The 25796-nt window shown below is 63.1% G+C and overlaps 1 protein-coding gene across 3 annotated transcripts in view; it reads left to right on the top strand.

Annotated features, from left to right (window-relative positions):
* Positions 1–23844, top strand: part of LGR6 (leucine rich repeat containing G protein-coupled receptor 6) — a gene marked incomplete at its 3' end in the record, with an annotated part of 94798 nt that extends 70954 nt beyond the window's left edge. For all 3 annotated transcript variants that reach the window (XM_079935877.1, XM_079935876.1, XM_079935875.1), the window contains exons 7-18: positions 7577–7645; positions 9406–9477; positions 9638–9709; positions 10577–10645; positions 11545–11616; positions 12459–12524; positions 13417–13488; positions 14235–14306; positions 15486–15611; positions 16378–16538; positions 19697–19777; positions 22589–23844. In XM_079935877.1, the coding sequence (XP_079792003.1) occupies positions 7577–7645; positions 9406–9477; positions 9638–9709; positions 10577–10645; positions 11545–11616; positions 12459–12524; positions 13417–13488; positions 14235–14306; positions 15486–15611; positions 16378–16538; positions 19697–19777; positions 22589–23844 (2188 nt within the window). The remainder of the gene's footprint in view (positions 1–7576; positions 7646–9405; positions 9478–9637; positions 9710–10576; positions 10646–11544; positions 11617–12458; positions 12525–13416; positions 13489–14234; positions 14307–15485; positions 15612–16377; positions 16539–19696; positions 19778–22588) is intronic.
* Between the last annotated feature and the right edge of the window lie 1952 nt (positions 23845–25796).

Here is a 25796-nt window from a genome sequence, read left to right as displayed (position 1 = left end):
ACGCTGCTGCATCAGGGACTTTCTGGGGCTTCTTTCCGGCAAAGAAGAGGGTGTGGGTAGAGGGAAGGGGAAGGAGGGCATGCCTGTCTCTCCAAAGAAACTGAGGACAGCTTTACTAATGGCTGCATTCGTTAATGGGTGGCCTGGTCGGCAGGCTGTTTAGACAGTACAGCAGTGCTATGAGTTTTGTTGGCTCCTGGCTCACCAGGACATCTGCCCCGAGTGTGCGGAGTCAGCCTTGGGGCCCGGGCTCAGCAGTTAGGACTGGTAGTGTGCTCACCGCGCTTAGCCGCCTTCCCTACCAGCCTGGGTAGGTAAAAGTGGCTCCGACCGTCTGGGGTTTGTGTTTCGCGTGGGAGCTGGGCCCCCGCATTCCTCCACATGCCTTTCCCTGTGATCTGGTGATAAACACAGACATGAGCCTTGAGAATAGAAGTGGAAGTGGAAACCCAGTTAATGACAGTAATCTTCCTTGACGGCTGTGGGAAGCAGAGGCCAGCTTGTGGGTGCGCCGTCTGTTCTGCGCCTCGTGTCCAGGAAAAGGAAGACGGAGAGGATCGCGTCGTGTGAGCACCCCCCGTGCGGGCTCTGGACCAGGTGAACAGAGTGCCTTGTGCGGTGGGCGTCCGAGTTACAGGTGAGGGAGCAAACAGCAAAGTTCAGTGACTGGTCCAGGGTGACGCTGCTGGTCCCAGACGGCAGGAGCTTTTCCGCTCACTCCAAAGCAGAGAACTCACAGAAGACCCCAGCCTCCAGCTCAGAGTCACCTGCCTCGACCTGCCTGTGAGCGTCCGGGGAAACCTGACTCCCCCTCCACTCACCGTCTCTCCCAGTCTCCCCAAAACCTTGCCATTGGCCCTGCTACCTGGAGCCCAGTGGGACTCGCTCTGCATAGCACGGAGCCCATGTTAGCCCGGGAGCCAGCAGGATTGGCTTCAGGGCCTGGCTCTGACGGGCAGAGATCTGCCACTTCTCTCCGAGCCTCAGTTTCCCGATCAATAGAAAGACGGGGCTGGACGAGAAGACAGTAAAATCCTGCCAGCTCTGTGCTCCGAATACACAGCGAGGCTCCCGGGGTTCCCAGGAGTGGCTGTTTTCCTCACAGCCCGATGGAAGGAGAAACCGGGGCTGCGGGTCCTGGAGCATCACAGAGCTGGGGGCGCCTTCCTAGCTACATTTGCTGACGACGCCATCGGTCCCGGCTGGATGTGGCTGGGACAGCTGAGCAGACGAGGAGGATTAGCCACAGACAACTGCGCTTCCAGAGCGAGTTCTGGCTGGAGCTGGGAACGGGTTCTCTTTAACCTCAGCCCTTCCCAGCTGCAGACAGAACAATTCACTCTTCCTGGGCTTCCGGCTGATTCTGGGTCATTAAACATAATAGGCTCTACAGCCACGGATGCGTTTTCCAGCTGAAGTTTAGGGCATCGTAAATCACCTGCGACGGAAGAATCAGACTCGTGCCAGGGGAGGCCTTCCCTGCCGTCCCCAGAAGCCTGCAGGTCAGAGCCTGACCCGAGGGCCGAGACGCAGCCCCACGTGGCCAGCCGCAGGGTGCTCAGACCATCATCCTGACAGTGGACCTTCATGCACGTGGCCGGTGCCTGGGTTCGGGGAAATCCACAAGGGGATCCATTTGCTTCCTGGTGCCAACAGGCTTCCCGTCTCACGTGGGAGACAGTATGTACCCGGACCACCCCGTTCTGGACGCCAACAGCTGGGGCTACAATCCTGGCGACTCCTTTCCTAGAATCGTGGTCCGGGGATGGTCTCCCTCTGTGCCTCAGTTGATCTCCTGCAGAATGGAGGTGATAACAGTACCCGCCTCAAAGGGCTGGCGTGGGAATGAGATGAATGACGATAGTAAGTCATCTAGGACGTGACTGTTACACAGTGATTACTATTACTGTCATCATCGTTATTGTCACCACCACCAGCGTCGTCACCCGTCTCACCCTGACCCCGTTTCTGGAGAAAACACCAGGACGGTTCTGGAAGAGCGAGTAAGTCGTCCTGACCGCAGGGACTGGGTGGGATTCAAAGGATGACTAGGGCTTTGACAGCTGAGGATGTGGGGAGAGGGCATCGGGCTGAGGGCAGAAGAGCCACAGCTAAACGCAGGAGGGGGTGAGGCTCCACGCGGGTGAGACGGCAGGTGGAGCTGAAAGATCGCCCAAGGCGTTGGAGCCCAGGAAGGCACCCGAACGCTGTTCTGTGAGCCGTGAGAAGCCTTTTCTGAGGGTTCCGAAGGATGACAGCGTCAGCTTTGCATTTTAGAAGCATCTTTCTGGCAGGTGTGTAGTAGCTGAGTGGGGGCTTCAGACTCCGGTTCGAGGCCGGGTGTGATGCCAGGTCAGTGGAATGATATCTAAATTGCTGTCCCCAGTAGACCAAAGCATGAACCGTAGCGCAGGTTTCTGGATCGTGTAGCAGCCCCAGGAGGTGCTTTTCCTCGGCAGGTGGCCCTCCTCCGTGTGGTGACTCAGGGATCTGGCGTCTTGGGGTCCTTCCATCCCCAGGGCCTCATTGTGCTTGGCATCTAGCTGGCAGAAGGGCGACGAGGCCGTGGAGGGGGCAGTCTGGCTGCCTTGTAGGCCCTGCTCTCGAGGTGGCAGGCGTTACCGCTGCCCGTCTTCTGAGGACCAGTGCCGTGGCCAGGCCTACCGCAGGGAGCCGGGAAGATGCCGCACCTGGCTGTGCCCCGTTACAGAGGGCCGCACTTCCGGATGGTGGGAAGGTTCCATCTGTGCTTCTGACACCTCAGCCACTAGCCGCACGTCGTGACCAAGCAGCTGAAGTGTGGCCGGGGTAGCTGAACTTTTACTTTTTCTCACGTGTCACACATTTACGTGGCCGACAGGGCTAGGGGCTGTGGCACGGGCAGCGTGGCTGCAGAGAGAGAAGAGGGTGGGTTTGGGGGACACGGTGCTCTCCGCCTTGGCCAGTTAACGGCTGGGTGCGGTCAGGAACCTTCCTTAATTCCTGTGCTCACTTCCCTCGACTGTGACAAGGGTGTAACGGGAGCAGCTCCCGGCGAGGCAGCTGCAGGACAAGAGGTCGTTGGGGTGGATGCTGGGTGCCGCAGAGGTTGTCCCAGGGACGACCTGGAGCCAGGGCTCAGGCCGGGGAGCGCACGGCCCCTGCCCCCCGCCTCACCTGGAAACAGTGCCCTCTGCTCAACCCGACTGCGTTGCTTGTTCTCCAAAGCCCACCCCTCGCCTCCCGCAGACCATGCTCTCTGCCCTGATATCCCTCCTGCTGCCTGCACCTGGTCCAGGGGCCGCATCCCCGTGGAGCCCTGTCTCAGCCACGTGCATCTCCGTCTCCACAGGCCCTGGTGTTGGGTTTGTGGGACCCGCCACATCCTGCGCAGCCGCTCTTCCCGCCGTCCAGACGGGGTGTCTCCCATGCGTCTCTGCACCGCCCGCTCCACCCAGTGGAATTCTCTGTGTGTTTGGGGACAGCAACAAACCCCCGTCGCCCTGAACTGAATTCCTCGGGGGCAGAGAGGGTTGCGGGGGCGCTCCTGGGCCGTTAGACCGGAGGTGACACAGAGGTGACATCTACGTGGCCCGGGGATGCTCCTGGGCCGTTAGACCGGAGGTGGCACAGAGGTGGCATCTACGCGGCCCGGGTGAAGCAGGGCGCGGCAGTTACCCTTGAATCTGTGTAGACCTCCAGTTGGAAAAAATCAGGCTACCTCTTTGGCATGTGGTTTGCAGCGTTCTTCTTGACATTTGCACCATTTTTATTCTCCCACATTTTTCTACAAGAATAGCCTTTTAGTTCACATGCCCACTGTCTGTCAGGCTGTCCCTGGTAAGATTCCTGACCAGAAACTGTCGAGGAGGGCTGGAACCAGTCGGTTTGGCTGCTGGATGTGAGTCCAGTGAAGTACGTAAGGGCTCGACGACGGCGAGGTCCCAGGAGACCTGTCCCAGGCTCGCTGGCCCCGGGCAACCCTGAGGGTACCGCTCAGGACTGTCTGATGCCTCTCGACATCAGCCTCGGCATCTTAAGGCTGTCCCCGCAAATACTCCAGATTCCTGTAAGAGTCCATTGATGTTTCTCATTAATCAACTTGTCTAGACCTTTCGCTGACTCACTTACTCAGACAACAGTGTTCGCTGAGCGGCTGCTCTGTGCCAGGACCCTTGTGGGGTTTCAATTAGAAAACAGCAAAGTTTCTATTTTCAAGGAACTTTCATGCCAGTTTGGTGGGAAGAAAGTAAACAGATATCTGTCGGATGTCAATGTGTTCCATGAGGACAAAGCAAGCAGGGTATCTCGTTGTTATCGCCGCATAGCGGTCACCTTCAAGCTCAGTGGCTGAAAACAACATTTGCGATTTCTCGTGAACCTGTGTGCGGGTCGCTCTTCTGCCGAGCTGTCCCGCGGGCCCGTCACAAAGCTGCCTTCCGCCGGGGCTCCGCCGGGGCGCGTGGGGCCTCGGTGCCGGCCACCCGCCCTCTCCACGCGGCCCTCGTCCTGCGGGAGGCCAGCCGGGCTCTCACATGTGCGGAGGGCCCTCCCAGAGGAGGCGGAGGCTGTGAGGGCTCTTGTGACTCAGGACGGGGCGGCCCCACGTCACTTCCACCCCGTTCTGCCCAGGAGCCGGGATGGCGAGGCTGCAGGGGACTCGGGCCACGTTTCCGGGCAGCCTGATTGAGCTGTCATCGACCAGACGACGTTGTGTAAGTTGAAGGTGTGCGATGTGAAGATTTGATTCACTTATGCTGCCAAATGATGGGACCCGGGGCCACCTCCGATCGACCACACAGGGCAAGGGAACGGCGCCCAGCGGGTCAGGGGGGGCCTCCTGAAGAGGCCTGAGGGAAGGGAGGGAGTAGCTGTGCCGACGCCTGGAGTGTCCCAGGCAGATGAAATTGTGAGCAAGAGCTCTGGGGCCAGACCCGGTGGGCCTTTGCATTGAAGATGAGGCTGCAGTAGTAAGACTTCTGAGGGAAGACGCTCCCATGTTACTTGTGGGAAGTCTAGTTCTCCTGGGGCAGCAGAGGAGTGTTCCTGAATGGACTGAGCCAGGTTGAAGGGGGCTCTGGATTTGGAGACGTTGAGACGGGAGGGTGAATCGTTTGCACAATCAAAGGTCAGAAAAACAATTCACCTACCCCGCCGCTGCCTCCATCCCCAGCCCTCTCCGCCTGATTTTCCAGGCGCCTTCTGCCGCTCCTTGTAGAACCCCAGGAATCTGCAAACTCCTGCAGCACCTCTGGCCTCAGGAAGGTGCGTTGCAAACCCCCTGCCCTCGGCTCACCTTCCCCTCATGCGGCCCCGGGGGCCTCTCTGAGCGAGTCCAGGTGTGCACACAGGAGGGGAAGGTGTCTGGTTGCCTAAAGGACAGGGCAGAGCAGAGCAGACCAGGGGTTACCCGAGGTCACCAGGGAAGTCTGAGCGGACCCCGGGAGTTGTGTCTGTGTGTGTGTGTGTGTCAGGGGCCAATTACCCAGCTCGACGGTCACTGCCCCTCTGGCCCCTGGGCCAGGCGCCTGTCTCTCCCTGTGGACTGTTAGGTGTCACGACCCTGCCGTGTAGAGGAATCTGTCATCGTCTCTGTGTTGACCTGTACTTACCACAAAACCTGCAAGTCACTGATTAAAGGGCCTCCCCGTGGCCCTGTCCTGGCGCTGGATGGCCTCGTGAACGCTGTCAGGGCAAGGGTGGCTTTCAAAGTCCGAAAAGGTGGGCTGGGGTCATCCTGGGGGCTCCAGAGGCATCCCTCCCCTGCCAGAGCGGGGGCCCTGTGCTCCAGCTGTTACCGACCAGGGTTCTTGGCCTCCTTTATCAATAGAAATTGATCAGAGGCCAGACAAGAAACTGAGGCCAGGCTTTACTGGGGCCTCTGCTGCAGCAGGGGGGATCGAGAACAAACAACAGGTTCCCTTGCTGGCCCGCTCTCTGAAAGGGGGGCGAGCTTCCTCCTTTTGTGGGGTGAGGCTAGGGGTGAGTACCGAGGTCAGGCCAGAGGGGTGCCCGCCCCTTAGGTGGTGTGTGTGCCGGGGGCAGGCGCAGTCCCCTGCTCTGCTCCCGACCCTCTGCTTCTGCTCCAGGCTCTTCAGAGGTGGCACTTGGGTTTTTTGGTCTCTTCGCATCTTTTGTCGAGGATTTGCCCCAGCTGTGCACGCACACGGTTAATTTTAGTCCCACACAGTTTCTTTGTATTTTGTGGCTCGAGGAGAGATGTGTCCAGGTGCCAGCACTGCAGCAAAGGGGCCCAGGTCCCAGCCTGGCTCCCAGCCACCGGCTTGTAGAGGTGCCAGGATGGCATCCCCAGATCAGGGCGCATCCTACGTAGGGCCGAGGCACTGGCTACTGAGTGAGAGAGAAGCCAGCTTTACAGCTTTGAAAGCCGACATCCGTCCTGAAGTCTCTTGGTGGGGCGGGGGGACATCCTCTAAAAGTCCCTGTCGCGCTCGCCCCCCCCAGTCTCCACTCCTCAAAATGCGCACCCCTCTTCCGGCGGGGCTTCCCCGCCGTGTGGGAGCTGGGTTCTCAGTCTCCTCGAGGACGATCAGCTTTGCTCTTGGTCGCTTGCATGTCTCCTCCCGCCCTTAGCCGCATCGCCGTGAAGGGCACAACGCCTGGCACTGCTGCCACAAGCCTCCTTTTACAAACATCTGCACCCCTGGCTGCAGACTTTTCTGTGGGTTGAATTCGTGGAAGTGGAGTGACTCAGTGTGAACCTTCTCATTTGAAAAGATTCTGTCAAATTTTGCCTAAAACGTTGTGCACGTTTAAATGCCCACTGAGGGTTTATTGGAACGCTGTTTCCCTCTCCCCTCGACAACCTGGGTTGCTATCGCTTTTCAACATCATTTCCAATGTTTTTTCTCTCTCTCTCTCGCCTTCTTTCTTTGGTTGCGCCGGGTCTTAGTTGCGGCAGGCGGGCTCCTAAGTTGCGGCATGCACGTGGGATCTAGTTCCCTGACCAGGAATCGAACCCGGGCCCTCTGCATTGGGAGTGCGGAGTCTTAACCACTGGACCACCAGGGAAGTCCCTCCAATGTTTTCTGATTATACACGTGATATATGTTCACTGTTTAAATAAAAGGGGGAAATGCAGAAAAGGGTGAGAGAAAATAAAGATTAGCTGTCACGCCACCACCAGAAGGTAAGATGTCCTGTCCATTTTTGCAAAAGAAGAGAGCAGGGGCCTCAGATAGCCAAGATGGTCACCTGAGGAAGCTTCCAGAATCCCTTGTGGCGGTGACACGGTGTTAAAAATTGCCCCCTCCTCCCCAGGCCCCCTCCCCATCCACTGGTGTCTCCAAAGGCTTGAGATGCTCTCCTCAGCCCAGGGGGCTGTTCGGAGAGAGTTGTTTCCATTATCCACCCCTAAGTGTCCCCTCAAAACAGGTCTGTGGCCGGGAAGGCCCCCGCCGAGGTCTGGGGGCAGCGATGGGAGAGGAACAGCTCAAAGTGTGTTCCGGACGTTGGCCCTGGGCCCAGCAGGCTGCCAGCCCCTCTCTCCAGCCAGCCCAGAGCCAGCGTCCGTTTCCCGGAGCCTCTGACGCGCCCTGGGGACTGCCCTCCAGCGACTGTCCTGCCTTCTTTCCAGAGACCTGAATTACAACCAGCTGCACGAGTTCCCCGTGGCCATCCGGACGCTGGGCCGCCTGCAGGAACTGTAAGCTCCTCTGTGGGGTTTGGGGAGTCCCCTATGCCCAAGGGCACCCCACGCCCTCACCTCCCGAGGTCCCGACCTCCCGGGTCAGCAGTCACAGGCCTCGGAGCTGGCTCTGCCCCACCCCCCGACGGCCACTGCTCGTTTTATTCTAAAATGCAAACCAGGGGTGAGACAGACACCAGCCGTCCCCTAGGGCTTCAGGCCTGTCGAGGATGCAGCGTACAGGGGCAGGACAGAGCAGCTCAGGGTCGGCATGTAACTCCGACCCTAGATCATGTCATCTTAGCTGAAACGGTCTGGGTGTCCAGAGAGCACAGGAAGAGCGCTGTGGGCTCTCGTGTCTGAGGTCAGCCTTAGAGGGTGGACGGGCCTTAGGCGACAGTGGGGGAGGAGGACCAGTGGAGATGAGGACCTGGCGGGGCAGTGAGTACGCAGAGGAGTGCTGAGCCGGTGGGGAGACAGCCTTCGGGGAGGAGGGGCCGCCGTGTAGCAGGACGGGCTCTGCGCGGTGCTGAGCGGGACCGGTTAAGGCAGCGGAAGTTTACGACCAGAGCCCAAACCTCCAGGCAGCACTGCATCTGTTCTCACGGCCACCGGGGCCCTTAGCACCAACCCCATGCCTCCCCCTCGCCTGGTCCAGCGGCTGACAGTGTGAACACCGGGAAGCGAAGCGGGTGGGGAGCTGGACCCGCGCAGGGGAGGGTCCGCGTGAGGAGCGGCTGCACGCCCCCCACTGCCAGCGAATCACCAAGGCCTGCCTTTCCCCTGGAGTGGGGTGTGGGGGGGGGGAGGTGGGGAGAAGATTTGCTGGGTCTGTAGGGCGTGGCCGGAGCAGGGCGTGCAGAGGCCTGGGAGCAGGAGATGTAAGCTGGGGGGAGAGAGCAGAGCCCTGGGGTGGCAGCAGCAGGAAGGCACACGCGTGGGGCGTGTCTGTCCACGTCTATTGGGAGAAGCAGCTTGAGGACAGAGGCTCCTGTCTCGTAAACTTCTGAATCCCTCGGAGCTCAGCTCAACCCCGGCCACGAAGCCAGTGATCAGACATGTGCCACGAGCAAACTCACACAGGAACATTGACCGAACGAAGCAGGCTGGGTGGGCGTCGGCTGCAGGTGAATTTCGTGAATGAGCGTGGAAGTGACGAGAGGAGGGAGGATGGGTCCCAGAGGCCAGGAAGACACTCAGAAACCAGGGGTCTCTGGTGAAAAAAGGACGGCAGAGGGGGCTGCTCAGCGTGGATTGTGCCTTCTGGTCCAGCATTTACTTGGAACTGTCCTCCCCTTCTAGAGCCTGGACGCCCGGGGGGGCCTCGCCCCCTTTTCTCCTCCACGGTCACGGGCGTCCCCCCTGCGCCCCCTGCTCCCCCCCGGGGCTCCGCTTCTCAGTTCAGGGCCTTGAAGCCAAGCCTGGCTCCATCTGGGGACCACTTCTCCTCCAGGGGCCCCTGTTTCTGCGCTCCCTCCTCCCATGCAGCCTCAGCTCCCCCCTAGGGGCCTCCAGGGTTCTGCCCTCCTTGGGGTGTGGGCCCAGCCTGTTCCCCTGAGTGGCTCTCACAGTGCCCTCAGCCCAGGCTCACCCTCTCTCCTTTCCACGGGTCATTGAGCAAAGAGGGAAAGTCACAGGCAGATGTGGAACCGGGGTCCCCAGGCTCATGTCCCTTTGGGCCCATGGCCTTCCTGTCCGGCTGTTGGAGAGCGTCCTGGGGTCCCCTGTCCCCGTCCACGGGCTCTCTGCATCCTTCTGACGCCCATGTCATCCCCCAGGGGTTTCCATAACAACAACATCAAGGCCATCCCCGAGAAGGCCTTCCTGGGGAACCCTCTGCTGCAGACGATGTGAGTCCTTGCTCCTGACGCATGTTGGGGGAGGACGGGGTTGGCAGGCGGAACTGGAGAGGGGCTCCCTGCGTGCTGGTCTCCGCGGAGAGGGGAGAGCAGACACCTGCCTCGGTGCAGCCGGGAGGGAGAATGAAGGGCTTCGGTGTCTTTCCTGCAGACACTTTTATGACAACCCGATCCAGTTCGTGGGGAGGTCGGCGTTCCAGTACCTGCCCAGGCTGCACACCCTGTGAGTTGGTGCCTCCCCCTGCCCCCTGGCACCACCCCGCCCGCCAGTCCCGCCAAGTCAGGGTCCTGCTCACATAGCTGAAGGAGCAACAACCCGACAAGGTTCTGGTTCTCCGGGGCCCCCGGAGCCACACCCTGGGACTCTTGGCCACCCAAAGGCATCCTGTCTCTCCTGCTCTGTCAATTCCCATCCCAAGTGCAACGTCTTCAGAAAACCTCCTGCAGGTGGCGCTCTACACGCAGCAGCACAGGGACGCCCCTGAGTCTTTTGGGGCGCAAGCTCCACCTTCCTGTGCGCCCCACTCTCACCCCTGAGGCTGGCGCCATGCGTATGTTTCATCGCTGGACCCCAGGCTCTCCCGCTCAGGCCCGAGCCCAGGGTCCTCCTCAGGATCCGGCGGCACCCATCCTGCTGGGCTCCTGTTGCGTGCAGGCCCGCGTGGTCCCCCGAGGTGGGGTGACCACTGGGGGAAGCCCCGGCAGGTGACACTTAGGGGAGACCCGCTTCCCGGCTCCAACGAGCAACCCCAGCAGACAAACACCTTTCCGGAAGCACTCAAGCCGTTGCCTTTCAAACGGGGCGAGTCCCACGGTCCCTGCCTGTGTTTTGTGCGCACTGGGCCTGGGTGGCTGGGTGGCCAGGTGGCTGGGGGCCAGGTGACTGGCTCTGTCCGGGCCAGGCTGGGTGGAGCTGACCTAGGAAATGGCAGCTTGGACCCTGCTAGGCGTCCAGCCCCCACCAGGGCCTGAGCAACTGGGATCACCGGAGGGAGGTCGGGGAAGGACGGTGTCCCCAGAAGATGGGGTCCCTGTGTGGGGGGGTCCCTGAGGGCTGAACCCCCTTCAGCACCTGGTGCTCTATCTCCAGATCTCTGAATGGTGCCACGGACATCCAGGGGTTCCCAGATCTCAAAGGCACCACCAGTCTGGAGGTCCTGTGAGTGGACACTGGCCCCCCAATCCCCCGTCGCCCCCCAGAGCCCCCAGAGTCTGGTCCCCGTTATCTGGCCTTCTAGCCTGGCCCCGAGGGGCCCATGGCCGCTCCCACCGGGCTGGCAGGTGGTTCGGGGGGGGGTGCTGCTCTCCCCCACTTTCCCAGCCTGGGGTTTCTCGGCGATCCTAACCACAAGCTGAGGTGCACGGAGGACCCGGGAGCGGCAGGAGGGCTGTGACAGCCACCTCCTGTGCCTCCTGGTTGCCACTTTGTCCTGGGGGGGGAGGGGGGAGAGCGTAGCAGGCCCTCGATTCACCATAAGAGAGTGAACAGAAGGGTCCCGCGAACACCCAGAGCTGGAAGATCTTCCACGAGGGAAGTAGTAGTTCCCCGAGGGTGACCTCGGCCTCACGCCCTCCCCAGAGCACCCTGTCCCGAGGCCGCCGCCCTGCAGCCTGCTCGCATCCCACTGCCCCGCCCCGGACGCCCCGGCATCCTCTCTGCCCCAGGCACAGGGCACGGGCTCTGGGCTTGGTTCCCAGGGCCCCAGTGGGGCTGGAGTTTCCATCCACGGCCTGCGCATGGCCCCCTCCCCTACAGGGAGCAGAACAGGGTCCGGCCCCTGTGTTGCTGGTGACACCAGGAGACGGGGGGGGGACACGAAGGGGAGGGCGGGAGGGGCTGGCTGCAGGACCGCCTGCCAGGCGGTGCCCGGCCGTGCCCCTCTGTCCACCCCAACCCACCTCCTCCTCTCTCCCCGCAGTCCCCTGCCCCGTGCCCCCCACTTCTCTTTTGTCAGCTCTGTGCTCCCACGTCAGCGTCAGGCCAGAGGGGAGGCACGGGGAGGGGCCGGGGATGGCAGGGCCCAGGTCGGTGCCAGCCCCGTTCCGTTCTCCCCACAGGACCCTGACCCGTGCGGGCCTCCGGCGGCTGCCCCCGGGGATGTGCCAGCAGCTGCCCGGGCTCCGTGTCCTGTGAGTGCCTCCCGCGCCCTCCCGCCGGCAAGGCCCCTCTGGCCTCCGTCCCCTGGCCACTCTCTTCCTGGAGAGAGGCAGCCTGGGCTGAGACCTGCCCGAGAGGGACTGGGCTGCCCTCTCCATTCGGGGAAAAGCCTCGGTCTTCGAAGTCAGGGCCGGGGCTGAGGCCGAGCTCTGCCACTTCCGGCCAGTGGACCCCAGCTCCCGCTTTGTGTCTCTGAGCTCCGGTGTCTCATCTGCAAAATGTGGGCTCATTTAGGAGGGTTGGAAGCGCCCGGCACATCGTAGGTCCCCCCAGAGTGGCTCTAATAGGCTACCCGAGTCTACACAGGGCCCACAGAGGATCTTACGTGTCCCGTGAGGAGTAGGGAGTTTCCTCTCCCCTGAGTCTCACTCGGGTCTGAGGTGCTCACCACGGACCACAGCCCCTGGCTCAAGATGTGCACGACCAGCCCTGGACGGGTGTCTAGCCTGCCACCGACAGGCTGTGTGTCCGTGGGCAGGTCCTGTCCCCTCTGTGCCTCAGCTGGATGGGGGCTTGGGCCGGGGGATCCCTAGGGGCGTCGGCTCCGTACTGTGACAGTGGTACCGCCTGGGTAGCCTTGGCCAGCTGGCTCGTCCCAGTGTGGCCCTGTTGTGCGCCTCTCACCTCCTGCTTCCTGACCCCCGGGGCCCTCCCAGGGTCCCCTGGGCCTTCACATGGATGAGGCAGCCCCATTCGGGCCCCGCAGAGAGGAGGGGCCCAGCGGGGAGCTGGAGGGAAGTGCCCGGGGTGAGGAGGTCCACAGCCGTGTCCCTGAGGCCCAGCTCCCCTCACCAGCCCGGCCCCCTCTCCCCAGGGAGCTGTCTCACAACCAGATCGAGGGGCTGCCCAGCCTGCACGGGTGTCAGAAGCTGGAGGAAATGTGAGTGTGGGGCACTGGGCCTGAGGGCGGGGTCAGCAAGCACTCTGACCTTCCCCGCCCTGGGCTTGCTGACCCTGAGGTCAGGGCTGGGAGCTCGGCAGAGGCCGGGACAGGCCATGACTCGCAGTGACAGCCCAGGAGATGGTGCCCAAAAGGGGTCTCGAGGCGGCTCCTTGGGGGTCAAGGCAGCAGGAAACGTGACAGTGATTAGGGCCAGCGGAGGGGCAGGTGGGCTGGACATGGGGTGGCCGTGGGGGACTGGAAGTGCCCAGGCTCTCGGTTTCCATAAGCACACACGCACGTGCACAGTCGTGTCCGGGAGGGAAACCTGGGCTGCAGGTTCCACGGGGACCGAAACCACTTCACAGATTCTCCGAGCTCCCTTCACCCAGCTCCTGCTTCCCCAAGTGACAGGGCCTCTGGCCCTCCGTGTCTGGGCCCCGGGACCAGGCAGGGTCGGGGACGTGAGGGCCTGTCCTGGTGCCTTGACACTGAAGGAAGGAGGGTCTGCACCTTTGCCGAGGCCCAGGGTCCATCTCCCACTCAGACGCCAGTCTGTTGAGCTCTGCCTCCCAGCTTGGGCCCGTCTGGGGCCGCCAGGGGCTGGGCTGCATTCTGCTGCTGGACTAGGGTCTGGAGGGCCCGAGGAGTGAGGCCAGCTGGGCTGGGAGCCAGGGCCAGTGGGAACCCTGGAAGCTCACTCCCTTTGGGGCCAAGGGACGGCTTTGTAGCTTTGTCTCCTGACCACTTACCCAAGGCAGCCACATCCCCCATGCTCCCTTTAATTCTGGTGATTCTGCGGGCTGGGTCCTTTCTTCCTCCCAGTGGTGGGGTCGGGGTTGGGGGCAGTGTCTGGGCCTCTGGGCTCATCCAGCCTCTCTCGCTGCCCTAGTGGCCTCCAGCACAACCGCATCTGGGAAATCAGAGCTGACACCTTCCACCAGCTGACCTCCCTGCAGGCCCTGTGAGTACCTAGGGTAGGGGGGCCCTCCCTGCACGCCTGCGCCCCGTGAGGACCCCCAGCACCTGGGGGAGCCCTCCCTGCACGCCTGGACCCCGTGGGGACCCCCAGCACCCGGGGGGGCCCTCCCTGCACGCCTGCACCCCGTGGGGACCCCAGCACCCAGGGGGCCCCTCCCTGCACGCCTGGACCCCGTGGGGACCCCCAGCACCCGGGGGGGCCCTCCCTGCACGCCTGCGCCCCGTGAGGACCCCCAGCACCCGGGGGGCCCTCCCTGCACGCCTGCACCCCATGGGGAACCCCAGCACCCGGGGGGCCCTCCCTGCACGCCTGGACCCCGTGGGGACCCCCAGCACCTGGGAGGCCCTCCCTGCACGCCTGCGCCCTGTAAGGACCCCCAGCACCCAGGGGAGCCCTCCCTACATGCCTGGACCCCGTGAGGACCCCCAGCACCCGGGGGGCCCTCCCTGCACGCCTGCACCCCATGGGGAACCCCAGCACCCGGGGGGCCCTCCCTGCATGCCTGCACCCCCTAGGGAACCCCAGCACCCGGGGGGCCCTCCCTGCACACCTGTGCCCCATGAGGACCCCCAGTGGGGCCCCTCCCTGCACGCCTGCACCCCGTGAGGACCCCCAGCGGGCAGCCTCCCTGCATGCCCACACCATGGCACATGTGTTGGTGACCCAGGGTAAGAACGACGGGTCCTCCATGTGTCACTGTACCCTCCTGTCACGTCCTCTGCCCATAGGGACCTGAGCTGGAACGCCATCCGGTCCATCCACCCCGAGGCCTTCGCGACCCTGCGCTCCCTGGTCAAGCTGTGAGTGTCCACTGCCCTCTCCTCCTGGGTGCTGGAGCACCGTGGGCCTGTGGGCTGCCCAGCGGGGGCAGGAGGGCCCGGCCTGGGGTGGGACACGCGTGGGTGTCGGCCACACGTGCTGGGGACGTGGCTCCAGCCTAACCGCGTTCCCAGCCCCCTGGACAGACGTGGGGCCTGATGAGCCGGAGCCACCCCTACGAGCTCTGCGGCGCCACGCGCAGCCTCAGCCCCCGGGCAGCCAGGCCCCGAAGCCACCGGGGCGGGAACGGGGAGCGTGTGGGGCCGCCGCGCACAGTGGTGCGTGTTCTCCACTGTGTCCTGAAGGCTCGTCTGCCGGAGGCCGTGCAGCCCTGCCCCTCGCCTCTTAGGTGCTCCCCGGCCTGCGGAGGTGGTGCTCACTCAAGGGGCCGAGACCCCGGCGCTCACAGCCCTGCTCTCTGGGCTCAGGCCACACTCTCACCGCTGCTTCCCGCCTGTTCGCTCTGCTCCCGCCACAGCGGTCGGATGGGTATTTTTATCCCTTTGAAAGATGAGGCCGCTGAGGCTCGGGCAGACCTGCGACACGCCTCGGCTTCACGGGGAGCTGGTGACGGGGCCCGGTTCCCTGACGTCCAGCCCAGGCCGTTTCCACGCTGCCGGTCTGTGGCCGCACTGTCTGGTTTGGAGGCCTGGCTTCTTCTGATATTTCTCCAGGGGGAGCCATGCACATCTTCACCTCTGGCTACTAAGCTGGCCCTGAAACAGAACGGGCGACCGAACCCCTGCGTGCGGCCAGACAGCCGCGCTGTTCAGTCCCAGCTCTGGCCCCCGCGTCCTCAGAAGAGCAGGGGGCCAGGGGCCGGCACAGCAGGCGGATGCCCTGGTGGGCTAGACAGGGACTCCGGTGGGACTCAGACGGGGCCCAGCAGCTGTGGCCGAGCGGCTGTGTTACCCAGGAGCTGGGACGGCGTGGCGTCACCTCCAACAGCCCCGTGTAGTCGGCCCCCGAGGTCCCACGAGTGGGGGACGACGGAGCTCTGGCAACCCTGCCGCCTCTGCCCGGCATCCGTGCTCCTTCCTCTGAGCCTTCCTTCCCTCCTCTCCTCTGGCTCCCATCCCGGGCACACTGGCCACGCCTTCAGCACAGTCTGCCTCCAGCCACCCCCTGACTGCCAGTGACCTGACCATCCATTGTCCTAGGGACCTGACGGACAACCAGCTGACCACACTGCCCCTGGCCGGGCTTGGGGGCCTGGTGCATCTGAAGCTCAAAGGGAACTGGGCTCTGTCCCAGGCCTTCCCCAAGGACAGCTTCCCCAGACTGAGGTGAGGCTTCCCGTCCCCACACCTACAGAGGTCTGCCTCAGGGCGGTGGCCAGGCCGGGAGGGACAGGAGAGAGCCCAGGGCCTCACCCCGAGAAAAGCCTGGAGGCCCAGGGTCTGGCCAGACTGAGTGGGGAGGGCCCCTTCCCCCTCATCCCCGCGTAGCGTTTCCCTCTCCCAGTCCCAGCCCTAAGGGACCCCGGCGAGGACAGAGCTAAGATGGTGGGAAGGCCCCCCCCCTGCTTGGGCAGCTTCCGGGCCTGGAATCAGGGCCGAGCCCAGGGTGCTGATGAGTAGAAAACAGCCGCTCAGCCCTTGCTGGTGCCGAGGACCCCAGGCCTCCTTCGGCCCGTGTGGCCCACGCTCTGCTGCAAAGCAATGGGGGTCCAGCCTGACCCGCAGGGCGCCGACCCAGCTCTGACGTGCCCAGAGGCACGGGGCGCAGGCCTCGCGGAGGGCGAGGGTGAAGACGGGCCAGGAGAGCCCTGTCTCCTCGCTAACGGAAGAGGAGGGCCGCCCGGAGGGGCGGAGCTCTCAGGCTGCGTGGCCCAGCTGCTCCCCGTCGGAGCCTGGCTCAGGCCTGTAGATGGGGGAGGACGAGGCTGGACGGCACTCAGAGCGCTCGGGGGCAGCGGGCGGCTGCGGGCCTGAGGAAGAAGCCCGGGAGGCCACCAGCAGGGCGCTCGGGGGCAGTGGGCGGCTGCGGGCTGCCGGAGCCCCGGCCGGCCGTGGCTAAGGTGGCTGTGTCCCGCCCCCCCCCCCCCCCCAGGGCCCTGGAGGTGCCCTACGCCTACCAGTGCTGTTCCTACGGCGTGTGCCGCGGCGTCTTCAAGGCCTTGGGCCGACGGGCGCCCCAGGGCCCTCACCCTGACGTCCGCGACGCTCCCAAAAGGCCCCTGGGCCTCCCTGCCGACGCCGCCGAGAGCCACTGTGAGTGACCCGGGGGGCCGTGGGGGGGCCGGGAGGGAGGAGGCGCAGGACCCCGAGGGGAGCCGGCAGGGGCTGCCTGGGGCCCAGGGAGGGGCGGCCCCTGTTCACGCCTGTCCCCCAGGCCCGGGGGACACAAGGGCGGCGCTGACCTTGACGGCAGGCACGCCTCCCACCTGCCAAGCCCTCTGTGGCCCCCAGGGCGCGCCCCAGGCCGTGGCTCACGTGACAGCCCTGTCCTGGTGGGCCTCGTGGGCCGCAGCTCCTCCACGGCGCCCCCCGCCCCGCCACGCGAGCCCTGCAGCGGGCGTCCTCAGAGCAGACAGCGCTTTCCAATCAGCCCGAGCCAGGCGGGGTCAGGCTAAATCAATTAAACCTGCTTCTGGAAAAGAGTCCCTTCACGCTGTGTCTCAGAGCCAAAAGGAGCAGCTGGGGGGTCACTGCTGCCCCCGCCGTCTGCCCTGCTGTCTCACCAGGGGCTTCAGAGGCCCTGGCGCCCGGGGGCCTCTCGGGGAGGCCAGAGGGGAACACCTACGGGCTGGGGTCTCTGGTGAAGGGCAGAGAGAAGGTCTTCATGGCCTGCCCCCTGTTGCAGAGCACAGGCAGAATTAGGAGGGAGGGGAAAGGGCCCCGACTCGGGAAGATCAGATCTAAACACGTAAGAACATTCACGCCAGTGTAGACGGACCCAGGTTCTAACTCCTCCAGACCACTCACGGGTCGGGTCACCGCGGACAAGGCCTTGCGGAGCCTCCGTTTCTTATCCGTAAGCTGGGAGCGGCGTTCGCGCCCCACAGGCCGTCGGGAGCATTGAAGATCCCGCAGACAGACGCGTGTGCCCTCCGTCCACGGTGGCTACTCAGGGAGGGGCCTCTGGCCGGACACGCAGGAGTATAGCTGGGAGCCCAGGAGACCACCGTGGGCAGGCGAAGGGGACTGGAGCCCTCCCGGGAGAGTGTGAGGCCCGGCAGGGGCAGCAGCTTCCCTGGGGCGGTCTGGGTGTCTGCCGTCCACTCCGCAGGGATGGAAGGAGTGGAAACCTTCCTTCCTGAAAGTGAAACTCCACCAGGCCAGAGTCTGGGAGAACCACAGGGCATCGGGCTGGTGGGCGGCCATTGCCGTAACGGCACCAGGGCCGGGCCCCACTTCCTGAGGAGCTGCTGAGCGTAGGAGGGGGCCAGGGCCGCGGCTACAGCCATATCCCACATCCCCCTCGGTGAAGAGCGGTCCTCAGCACTTTGGCTGTGACCTTACAGCCTCAGACGGAGTCCACGGGCCTCAGCTCTTGCATCTCATCCGTGCATTTTGACTTCCAAGCACTGCTGAGCTCCGTTCTACAGAGCAGGAAAGGTGGCGAGGGATGGAATGCTAGGCTGTGGGCACAGCCCGGCCCCCTGCCCACCCAACAGTGCCCAGGCCATGGGCAGCTCCACAGGGCCTCCCTGCCTCCAGGGAAAGCTCCCAACTGAACTGTTTACCCTTTAAGTGGGAGGAAGGCTCCACGCAGGAAGCAGACATGTGAGCTGAAGGCGGGGACAAGTGTGACAAACGGTCGCCTGCCTGGGCCTGGCCTGTACACGGTGGAGAGCCCACTGGCCCGGCTCCCTAACCTTCCAGGAGAGGCAGTTTCCCCCGCCTACCCCAACCCAACTCCAGAAACTACCCGCTTACCCCAACCCAACTCCAGAAACTTTCCAGGAACTCCCTGGCGGTTCCGTGGTTAGGACTCTGCACTCTCACTGCCGGGGTTCAATCCCTGGTCGGGGAACTAAGATCCCGCAAGCCTCGAGGGGGATCTTCCAATGATGAATTATCGCTGCAAAAGAGAGTTTCGTCTTTATAAACTATAAACTGGTTTAGTTATCATTTATCATTTCAATATCCTTAAAGAATTTATGGGCCCTGAGATGTCCACCCCCGTGGAGATTGCAGGCCCTGGTTTAAGGAACAGCACAAGAGCGAATAAGGAAAATAATGCCATTTGATTCAATCACGTTTTGGAGTTTCTTTAACAAGGGATTTGCCTTTCTCAGACGAACAGAATCGCAGAGCCTAGACTTAGAATTGGAAGGGTGGTTAAAGATGATCTAGTCCACCTGCTAACGCAGTAGAGAAGCGCCTTCTCACACTGGAGACTTCCTGCTCCAGTCTCTCCAGTTACGCACACCGTGTGCATCTGTAAAGCTCCCCCAACCGTCTCCCCGTCCCCCCACCTTGGCTCTGCGGCCCAGCGAGTCTCAGTCTGACTTCCGCTCTGTCGCTCACTGGCTGTGAGACCCAAGGCGAGGTCTTCGCTTTCCTCACGTGTCCGATGATGCCCGGGGCTGCCTGCCTCCTGCAGCTGTGGGGAGGGTCGGTGAGGACTCCGTAGGCGCGGGGCCTGGAGGATGAGAGCTGGGGGAGCCCCAGCCCTGGCGCCAGGTGACCTCCTCGTGGGGGCAGCGTGCGTGCCCGCGGCTCCTCGACAGCAGGGCCGCGTCTCGTCCACCCCACATGCCCCCCCGCCTGTGCCCAACGCCCAGCAACAGGGTTCTGTGGTCAGCACACGTGACCTCTGATGGTGGGAGCTTCTTTGTGTAGGAAGAACCAGAACTTCTCCCTCTGGATCATGATTTGCCTCCTTCTGTGACACGTCTGTTGATGCTGGTTCTGCTGCCTGGGACCATCAGCACGTCGGGGTGTAGTGATGCCTGCAGGCCGGCAGCTCTTTGAGGACGGCCTTCCTCCCCTCACCCTGCCTTTTCTGAGTCCAACACCCCCAGCAGCTCGGCTGTCGTCACCGTCCCTGGTCCACCTCCTCCGAGCGCATCCCGCTCGCTGCTCTGTCCTTTGCAGTATGCAGGGCTCCCAGCCGGACACGGGGTCACAGCGGTGGGCTGGCCCGTGTGGAGGGCCCCCACCAGCAGGGCAGCCTCCCCTGACTCTGTGCAGCTGCCCGGGAGGACATGGGGGCACTCGGTGTCTGAGGGCCACAGGCGGATAACAGGGAGCTGACCAGAGGTTTGCCCCCGAGGGTAGACACACCTGTGCAGGGCCGCTGGGAGGCCCCGTGCCCAGCAGACGAGTCGGGACAACATCTCAGAGGGGTGGGGTTTTGGAGAAAGGTGGGGCTTGACCCACACCAAGACCAGGGTCTGAGCCGGTTTCTGGTCTCCCCTCAGATGATGTGGACCCAGACGAGCTCCAGCTGGAGGTGGAGGACCCCAGGCCGCACCCCACTGTCCAGTGCAGCCCTGTTCCAGGTGAGAGGGGTGCCTCGGGGTGGGGAGGGCAGGGACTGGGGAAGGAGCGTTACGGAAAGTGGGGTCCAGCTGCTCGCCTTTTGAAAGCCAATACTCGAGAGACAAGGTCGGTGGAAAGGAAAGTTTGCTTTACTTTGGAGGCTGGCAACCTGGGAGGGGGAGGGTGGACTCATGTCCAACGGCCGACTCCCCCCACCGACAATCAGTGGCCAAGAGCTTTTACGGGGGAGTTTCAGGGATGTACAGGCAGAGGGAGGGGGCTACATGCAGAGACAGCACAGTCAGCTCTGACGGTCATCTTGAAACTGGTCATCGGTGGTCTGATCAGCATCATCTTGATTGTTTTAAGTACAGTTAGGCTTCAATTCCAGGGTCGGTTTGTTCCCATTTCTTGAGGCTGGTTCTCAGAACTGTGGCAGCTTAGGTCATGGCTACAGCCTGGTCATCATGTAGTTAACTTCTTCCAGCTGGCGGGGGCGGGTTTCAGCATCTATAAAACAGCTCAAAGGACATGGCTCAGAATATTATCTACAGCCCTGAGGACGGACTGAAGGCCCTTGACTTTGCTCAATGACTATTATTATTTAGTCCTTTGACTCTTTCCTTTGCTTCTGCGTTTTCTCACTTCTCTAATTAAACTTACTTTGGTTAAAAGCGACAAGAGGCAGAAGGAGGACATGGGTGTGGGGAGGACCACAGCGTCCTGCTCCGCTGCAGGAGCCCCCGCTCTTCCGCGAGTTCAGCCTCTTCTGTCATTCCCGGGGAAGGGGCTGTCGCCCCCCTTCGGTGGCTGCTTGGGGGCAGCGGGAGCCGGGGAGGGGAGGGGAGTCAAAGCGACATTTACGAGTCGCCAGAGGTGATACAGCCAGGAGGAACTTTCTCTCAGCGAAGAGACCCCACTGCTCAGGCGGCGGGTGCGGGGCTGGCTCGTCTGAGACCCGCAGAGTTCGAGCAGGGCAGCACCCTGCAAGGCCCCCTTCTGCATCCCTCCCCACTCCATCCCAGGAGGGGTGCCGCCTCTCGTAGGTAAAGCTCTCCCGGGCCTAAAACACCGGGTGTCCCTGGGGGCTCCTTCCAGCACTGTCCGCTCCTTAACGGCTGAGGAAGCCTCCTTCAGTCTCCGCTAAATCCATCTTGCTGTCAGGAAACAAAGAAAATTCCCCTTTGGTCCAGCCCAGCCTCTGTGTTTAGCGTGAAGCCCCAGGCCACCCCGGAGGCAGCAGCGGCCACGGGAGCCGGGCCGGGAAGCATCGGACGAGTGGAAGGCAGCGGATAGCGTCCCTCTCACCGGCTCTCCAGCCCCGCCCAGGCGCCGCAGCACACGCGCCCCGCGCTTCGCGGCTGTAGCGCGCCCTCTAGTGCCCGCAGCGACAAGCGCAGCAGCGCACCTGGAGGCACAGGTGCGTGTTCACGCGGCCTCTGAAAACCGGTGATCAGCAGCGATGACGTAAAAGGGGAAGCTCCAAAAGACAAAATCCAACTTGCACTCACTTTTACAATAGCACATACAAATGGCCAAATAAGTTCCGGTGTGCCCATATTCACTGCACAGACACCTAAAACGTGTTTTTCAGTAATGTAACAATATGGGAAAGCGTGCATGATAAAACTTTAACTTAAAAAAGAGAATAAGAAACTATGGGACTTCCCTGTGGTGCAGTGGTTAAGAATCCACCTGCCAATGCAGGCGACAAGGGTTCAGTCCCTCGTCCGGGAAGATCCCACATGCCGCGGAGCAACTAAGCCCGTGCGCTGCAACTACTGAGCCTGCGCTCTAGAGCCCACGAGCCACAACTACTGAAACCTGCACACCGAGAGCCCGTGCTCCGCAACAAGAGAAGCCACCGCAATGAGAAGCTCGCGCACCACAACGAAGACCCAACTCAGCCAAATAAATAGATTTTTTTAAAAGAGAGAGAATGAGAACTATCTACAGTAAAGTCCCAATTTAGTTAAAAAAAATCTATGTGGATATATGTATTTCTTAAAACTGATAGAAAACAGCAAAATGATGAGTTTCTCTGAGGAGCAATCATAAGCAGTTTCAATCCACGTTACATTTTCCAATTTTTCTACCATTGACATCTATTATTTGGTAATCAGAAAAAAAAGTGTTTAAAAAAGAGCTGTCACAAATCCTCTCCAGTGCCCAGGCCGCCTAGCCGCACATGGAAGAACAGGAGTCCAGGTCAGGATAGATGAAGGAACAAAGGTCCAAAGTTACAAGGTGGTTTGAGGACAGGGCCTGGGGAGAGAGATGGACAGCGCCAGGCTGTCCGCCATCCAGTGCAGAACCAGACGGGAAAACCCCAGGGGCCACCTGCCCTCTGATGTTCTCAGTAGGCTTTGCCCCCAACACTGACCCAGTCGTGAGCATTAAATGTGGCCGAGGAACCAGGGAGAGCCCACCTGGCCAGGCTCCTCGTGGCAGGGTCCTGGGTGCCGCTCTGCGGGTTGGCCCCAGCCTGTCCCTAGGGCTGCTGCCCTGGCCGCTCCTCCAGGCCAGCCTGTCTCTTCCTTGCTCTGGACTCTGCTCCGTGGGGAAGGCTGCTCTGCCTGATGTTTCCCCAAGGCTGGTCCGTGCTGCCTTAGTCTGTACCACGTGTGCGTTTCTCACGTGTCTCTGCCTCCGTGTCCTGGGCTGGCGTCCACCCCCTGCAGCTCGTGGAGGAAGCCCTCCTTCTGTGTCCCCTCTGCTCCTCTCCCAGACCCACCAGGAGCCTCCTGGTGGCCTGCAGGGCTGCCCTGCAGATGGATGAGGCCGTGTCCGCCCCGCGGCCCCAGGCTAGAGTGTGGTCCTCTCTCCCGCAGGCCCCTTCAAGCCATGCGAGCACCTCTTCGAGAGCTGGGGCGTCCGCCTGGCCGTGTGGGCCGCTGTGCTGCTCTCCGTGCTCTGCAACGGGCTGGTGCTGCTGAGCCTGTCCGCGGCCGGGCCCGGCCCCCTGCCCCCATTCAAGTTCGTGGTGGGCGCCATCGCAGGGGCCAACACCCTGACCGGCCTCTCCTGCGGCCTTCTCGCCTCGGTGGACGCGCTGACCTTCGGCCGGTTCGCGGAGTACGGCGCCCGCTGGGAGTCGGGCCCGGGCTGCCGGGCCGTGGGCTTCCTGGCCGTGCTGGGCTCCGAGGCCTCCATGCTGCTGCTGACCCTGGCCGCCGTGCACTGCAGCGTGGCCGTGGCCTGCGTGCGGGCCCGTGGGAAGGCGCCGGCCCCGGGCAGCTTGCACGCGGGGGCCCTGGGCTGCCTGGCGCTGGCGGGGCTGGCGGCCGCCCTGCCACTGGCCTCCGTGGGTGAGTACGGGGCCTCCCCGCTCTGCCTGCCGTACGCCCCGCCCGATGGCCGGCCGGCCGCCCTGGGCTTCGCCGCGGCGCTGGCGATGCTGAACGCCTCCTGCTTCCTGGCAGTGGCCGCAGCCTACGTCAGGCTGTCCTGCGAGCTGCCCGGGGCCGAGCTGGAGGCCGTGTGGGACTGCGCCGCCGTGCGCCACGTGGCCCGTCTCACCTTCGCTGACGGGCTCCTCTACTGCCCCGTGGCCTTCCTGAGCCTGGCGTCCGCGCTGGGCCTCGTCCCCGTCACCCCCGAGGCCGTCAAGTCCGTGCTGCTTCTGGCGCTGCCCCTGCCCGCCTGCCTCAACCCCCTGCTCTACCTGCTCTTCAGCCCCCACTTCCGGGAGGACCTGCGGCGGCTCCGGCCCTGCCTGGGGGTCCCGGGGCCTCTTGCCCTGGCGGCCGCCGGCCAGCTGGAGCCGAGCTCCTGCGACTCCACCCAGGCCCTGGTGGCCTTCTCGGACGTGGAGCTCATCCTGGAGGCCTCCGAGGCGGGCCGGCCCCCCGGGCTGGAGACCTACGGCTTCACCTCCGTGACCCTCGCCCCCTGCCAGCAGCCCGGGGGCTCCCGGCCGGAGGGCAGCCACTTTGCGGAGCCAGAGGGAACCCGCTTTGGGAACCGGCCACCCGCCGTGGATGGCGGACAGCCGCGGGGGGCCGAGGGGGCCGTGCCAGCGGGGGCGGGCCGGGCGGGGGCGGGGGCCTTCCAGGCGTCTGGCTCTGCCTCTGCCTCACACTTGTAAACGTCCTCTCCGTTCCCCTACGCCCCTCCCCTCCCGCCCCCTCCGTGAAGGACGCTGCTTGTAAAATAAACCCCACCAGATGGCCCCGCCCCCGGCCCGCGCTCTCCCAGGCCACCACCGTGTGTACTTGGCCTGGGTTCCCCTCGGCCCTGCTCTGGCCTCTTCCCTGTCGCGTCTGAGGCTGAGGACCAGAGGTCTGGACGTTTGTCCGCTTAAGGTAAATGAGGGGAGCAGAGGACAGTGACGGGGGCGGGGGCCCGAGTGGCCCAGGATCAGGTGCGACGGGCAGGGGACCGCACAGGGGCCAAGGAGGGGCCGCCAGGGCTTCTCCCCTTGCTCCGGGACTGGATGCACACGTGCTCTGTGCCCCGCTGGTCCTGAATATGCCGCTCAAAAGACTCCCGTGAAAACAAGTTTCTGAAAATAGGACATTGTGCCCGTTTCTTAGAGATTCAGGGTGCACGTCAGTGTGGCAAAGAGGCAGGAGAATCCCACAGCAGTGAGATCTGTTGAACTTGCTTTAAGCCAGTTCCCCAAACTATTGAACAATAGGTTTTGGTTTGCCGCTTGGGTTTTCGTGGAATATCTACTAGCACCTCACAGACCAGCCCTCGTCTCTCCCAGGGGCCCCCTTTTGCACCACCTGGTGACATCACAAGAGGCCACCAGTCTTAAAAGCCCGGTCCTGGGAGCTGGACCCTGTCAACCAGATGTGGCCTTCTTGTCTCTGTTGTCCTGCCCTGAAAAGAGTGGGGAGCGGGCTGCTGCCCTGTGTTCCAGCCTCAGACCCCGGCACCGGGCAGGTGGAAGGGCTCCCAGCCACCAGAGAAGCTTCCGCCCTCATACGATGGAGGGTCCCTGGCTGCCGGCTGCCTTCCTGTGGTTCCTGTGGTTCGCCATCTGCCATCTTCTGCCCCAAGCCTGGCCCCTCCCTGTGTGCCCCCAGGCCCTGCCCTCTAGGGGGCACAGGGAGCCCCTGGCCAGCGCCTGGGGGGATGTTTGTGTTGCATGTTGGGTTGCAGGAAGTGTCACCCAGGCCTGGGACTCCTGGGTGCCCCAGATTGGCTGGGACCTTCTGCCTTTCCCGCCGTGGCCTCCCTCCCTTACTTTTTACCAGGGCACCCCTCCCTGCCCCCAAATACAGGATGAGGAGTGAGAGCCAGGGCTCGGGAGAGGGTGAGACCTGTCCAGGGCACCCCGATGTCTGCCACGTCGGGATGGGAGTCGGAATCCGGGACCCAGCAGGACCCAGCACTCCCCGAGTGCTGTCGTGGTCCTGAGCCAGCCCCCTAGGGCCTCCGCTCCTAGGACGACCTGGGAAGGTCCTTCTATTGATAGTTACATGGCCTGCGGCCCAGTGTCTGTCTCCCTGCCCTCCCCCCGAAGTGGAAATTCTCACAGGAGTCGCCAAAGCCACCAGCTGGGGTGGAGGGATGAGGTGGGGACCACGGTGGAACCGGCACATTTTCAATCTCATTCTAAGTCAGAGGCCAGGCTCTGAAACCAGACGTGCTGCCCTGGTGCCACAGAAGAGCCCCAGGGCCCAGGCACAGGGCCAGCCCCGGCAGGCGCTCGGTGGTGGTGGATTCATTTGTCAGCTGGTGACGTGAGAACCCCGGTCCCTGCACCTCCCGGGGTTGATCAGGGGCCTCTCGTGGAAGCAGGTTGCTCTGCTCTGGTGCTGAGAAGCAGTGACTCTTATGTGAGAAAGGAGTTCTCCGAGACGCCCCAGGGATGGACAGCAAAGGGGGTGTGATTTCGGGAGCCTCGACTTCTGGGAGGTCGTCCAGGCCCCTCCCTGTGTGGCCACCGTCCCCTCGGAGTCAGAGCTGTTGCTGGGTGGGCCAGGGGGAGGACGGCCCTGTGTTGGAGCCCAGGAGTCGTGGGACCCGTACCTGCATTGGCCTCTCCTACGAGGAGGGGCTGGGGCTTCAGGGCTGCAAGCTCGAGGG

Source organism: Stenella coeruleoalba, assembly GCF_951394435.1.
Source record: "Stenella coeruleoalba genome assembly, chromosome: 1".
Lineage (NCBI taxonomy): Eukaryota > Metazoa > Chordata > Mammalia > Artiodactyla > Delphinidae > Stenella > Stenella coeruleoalba.
This window is presented reverse-complemented; position numbering and strand designations above follow the sequence as displayed.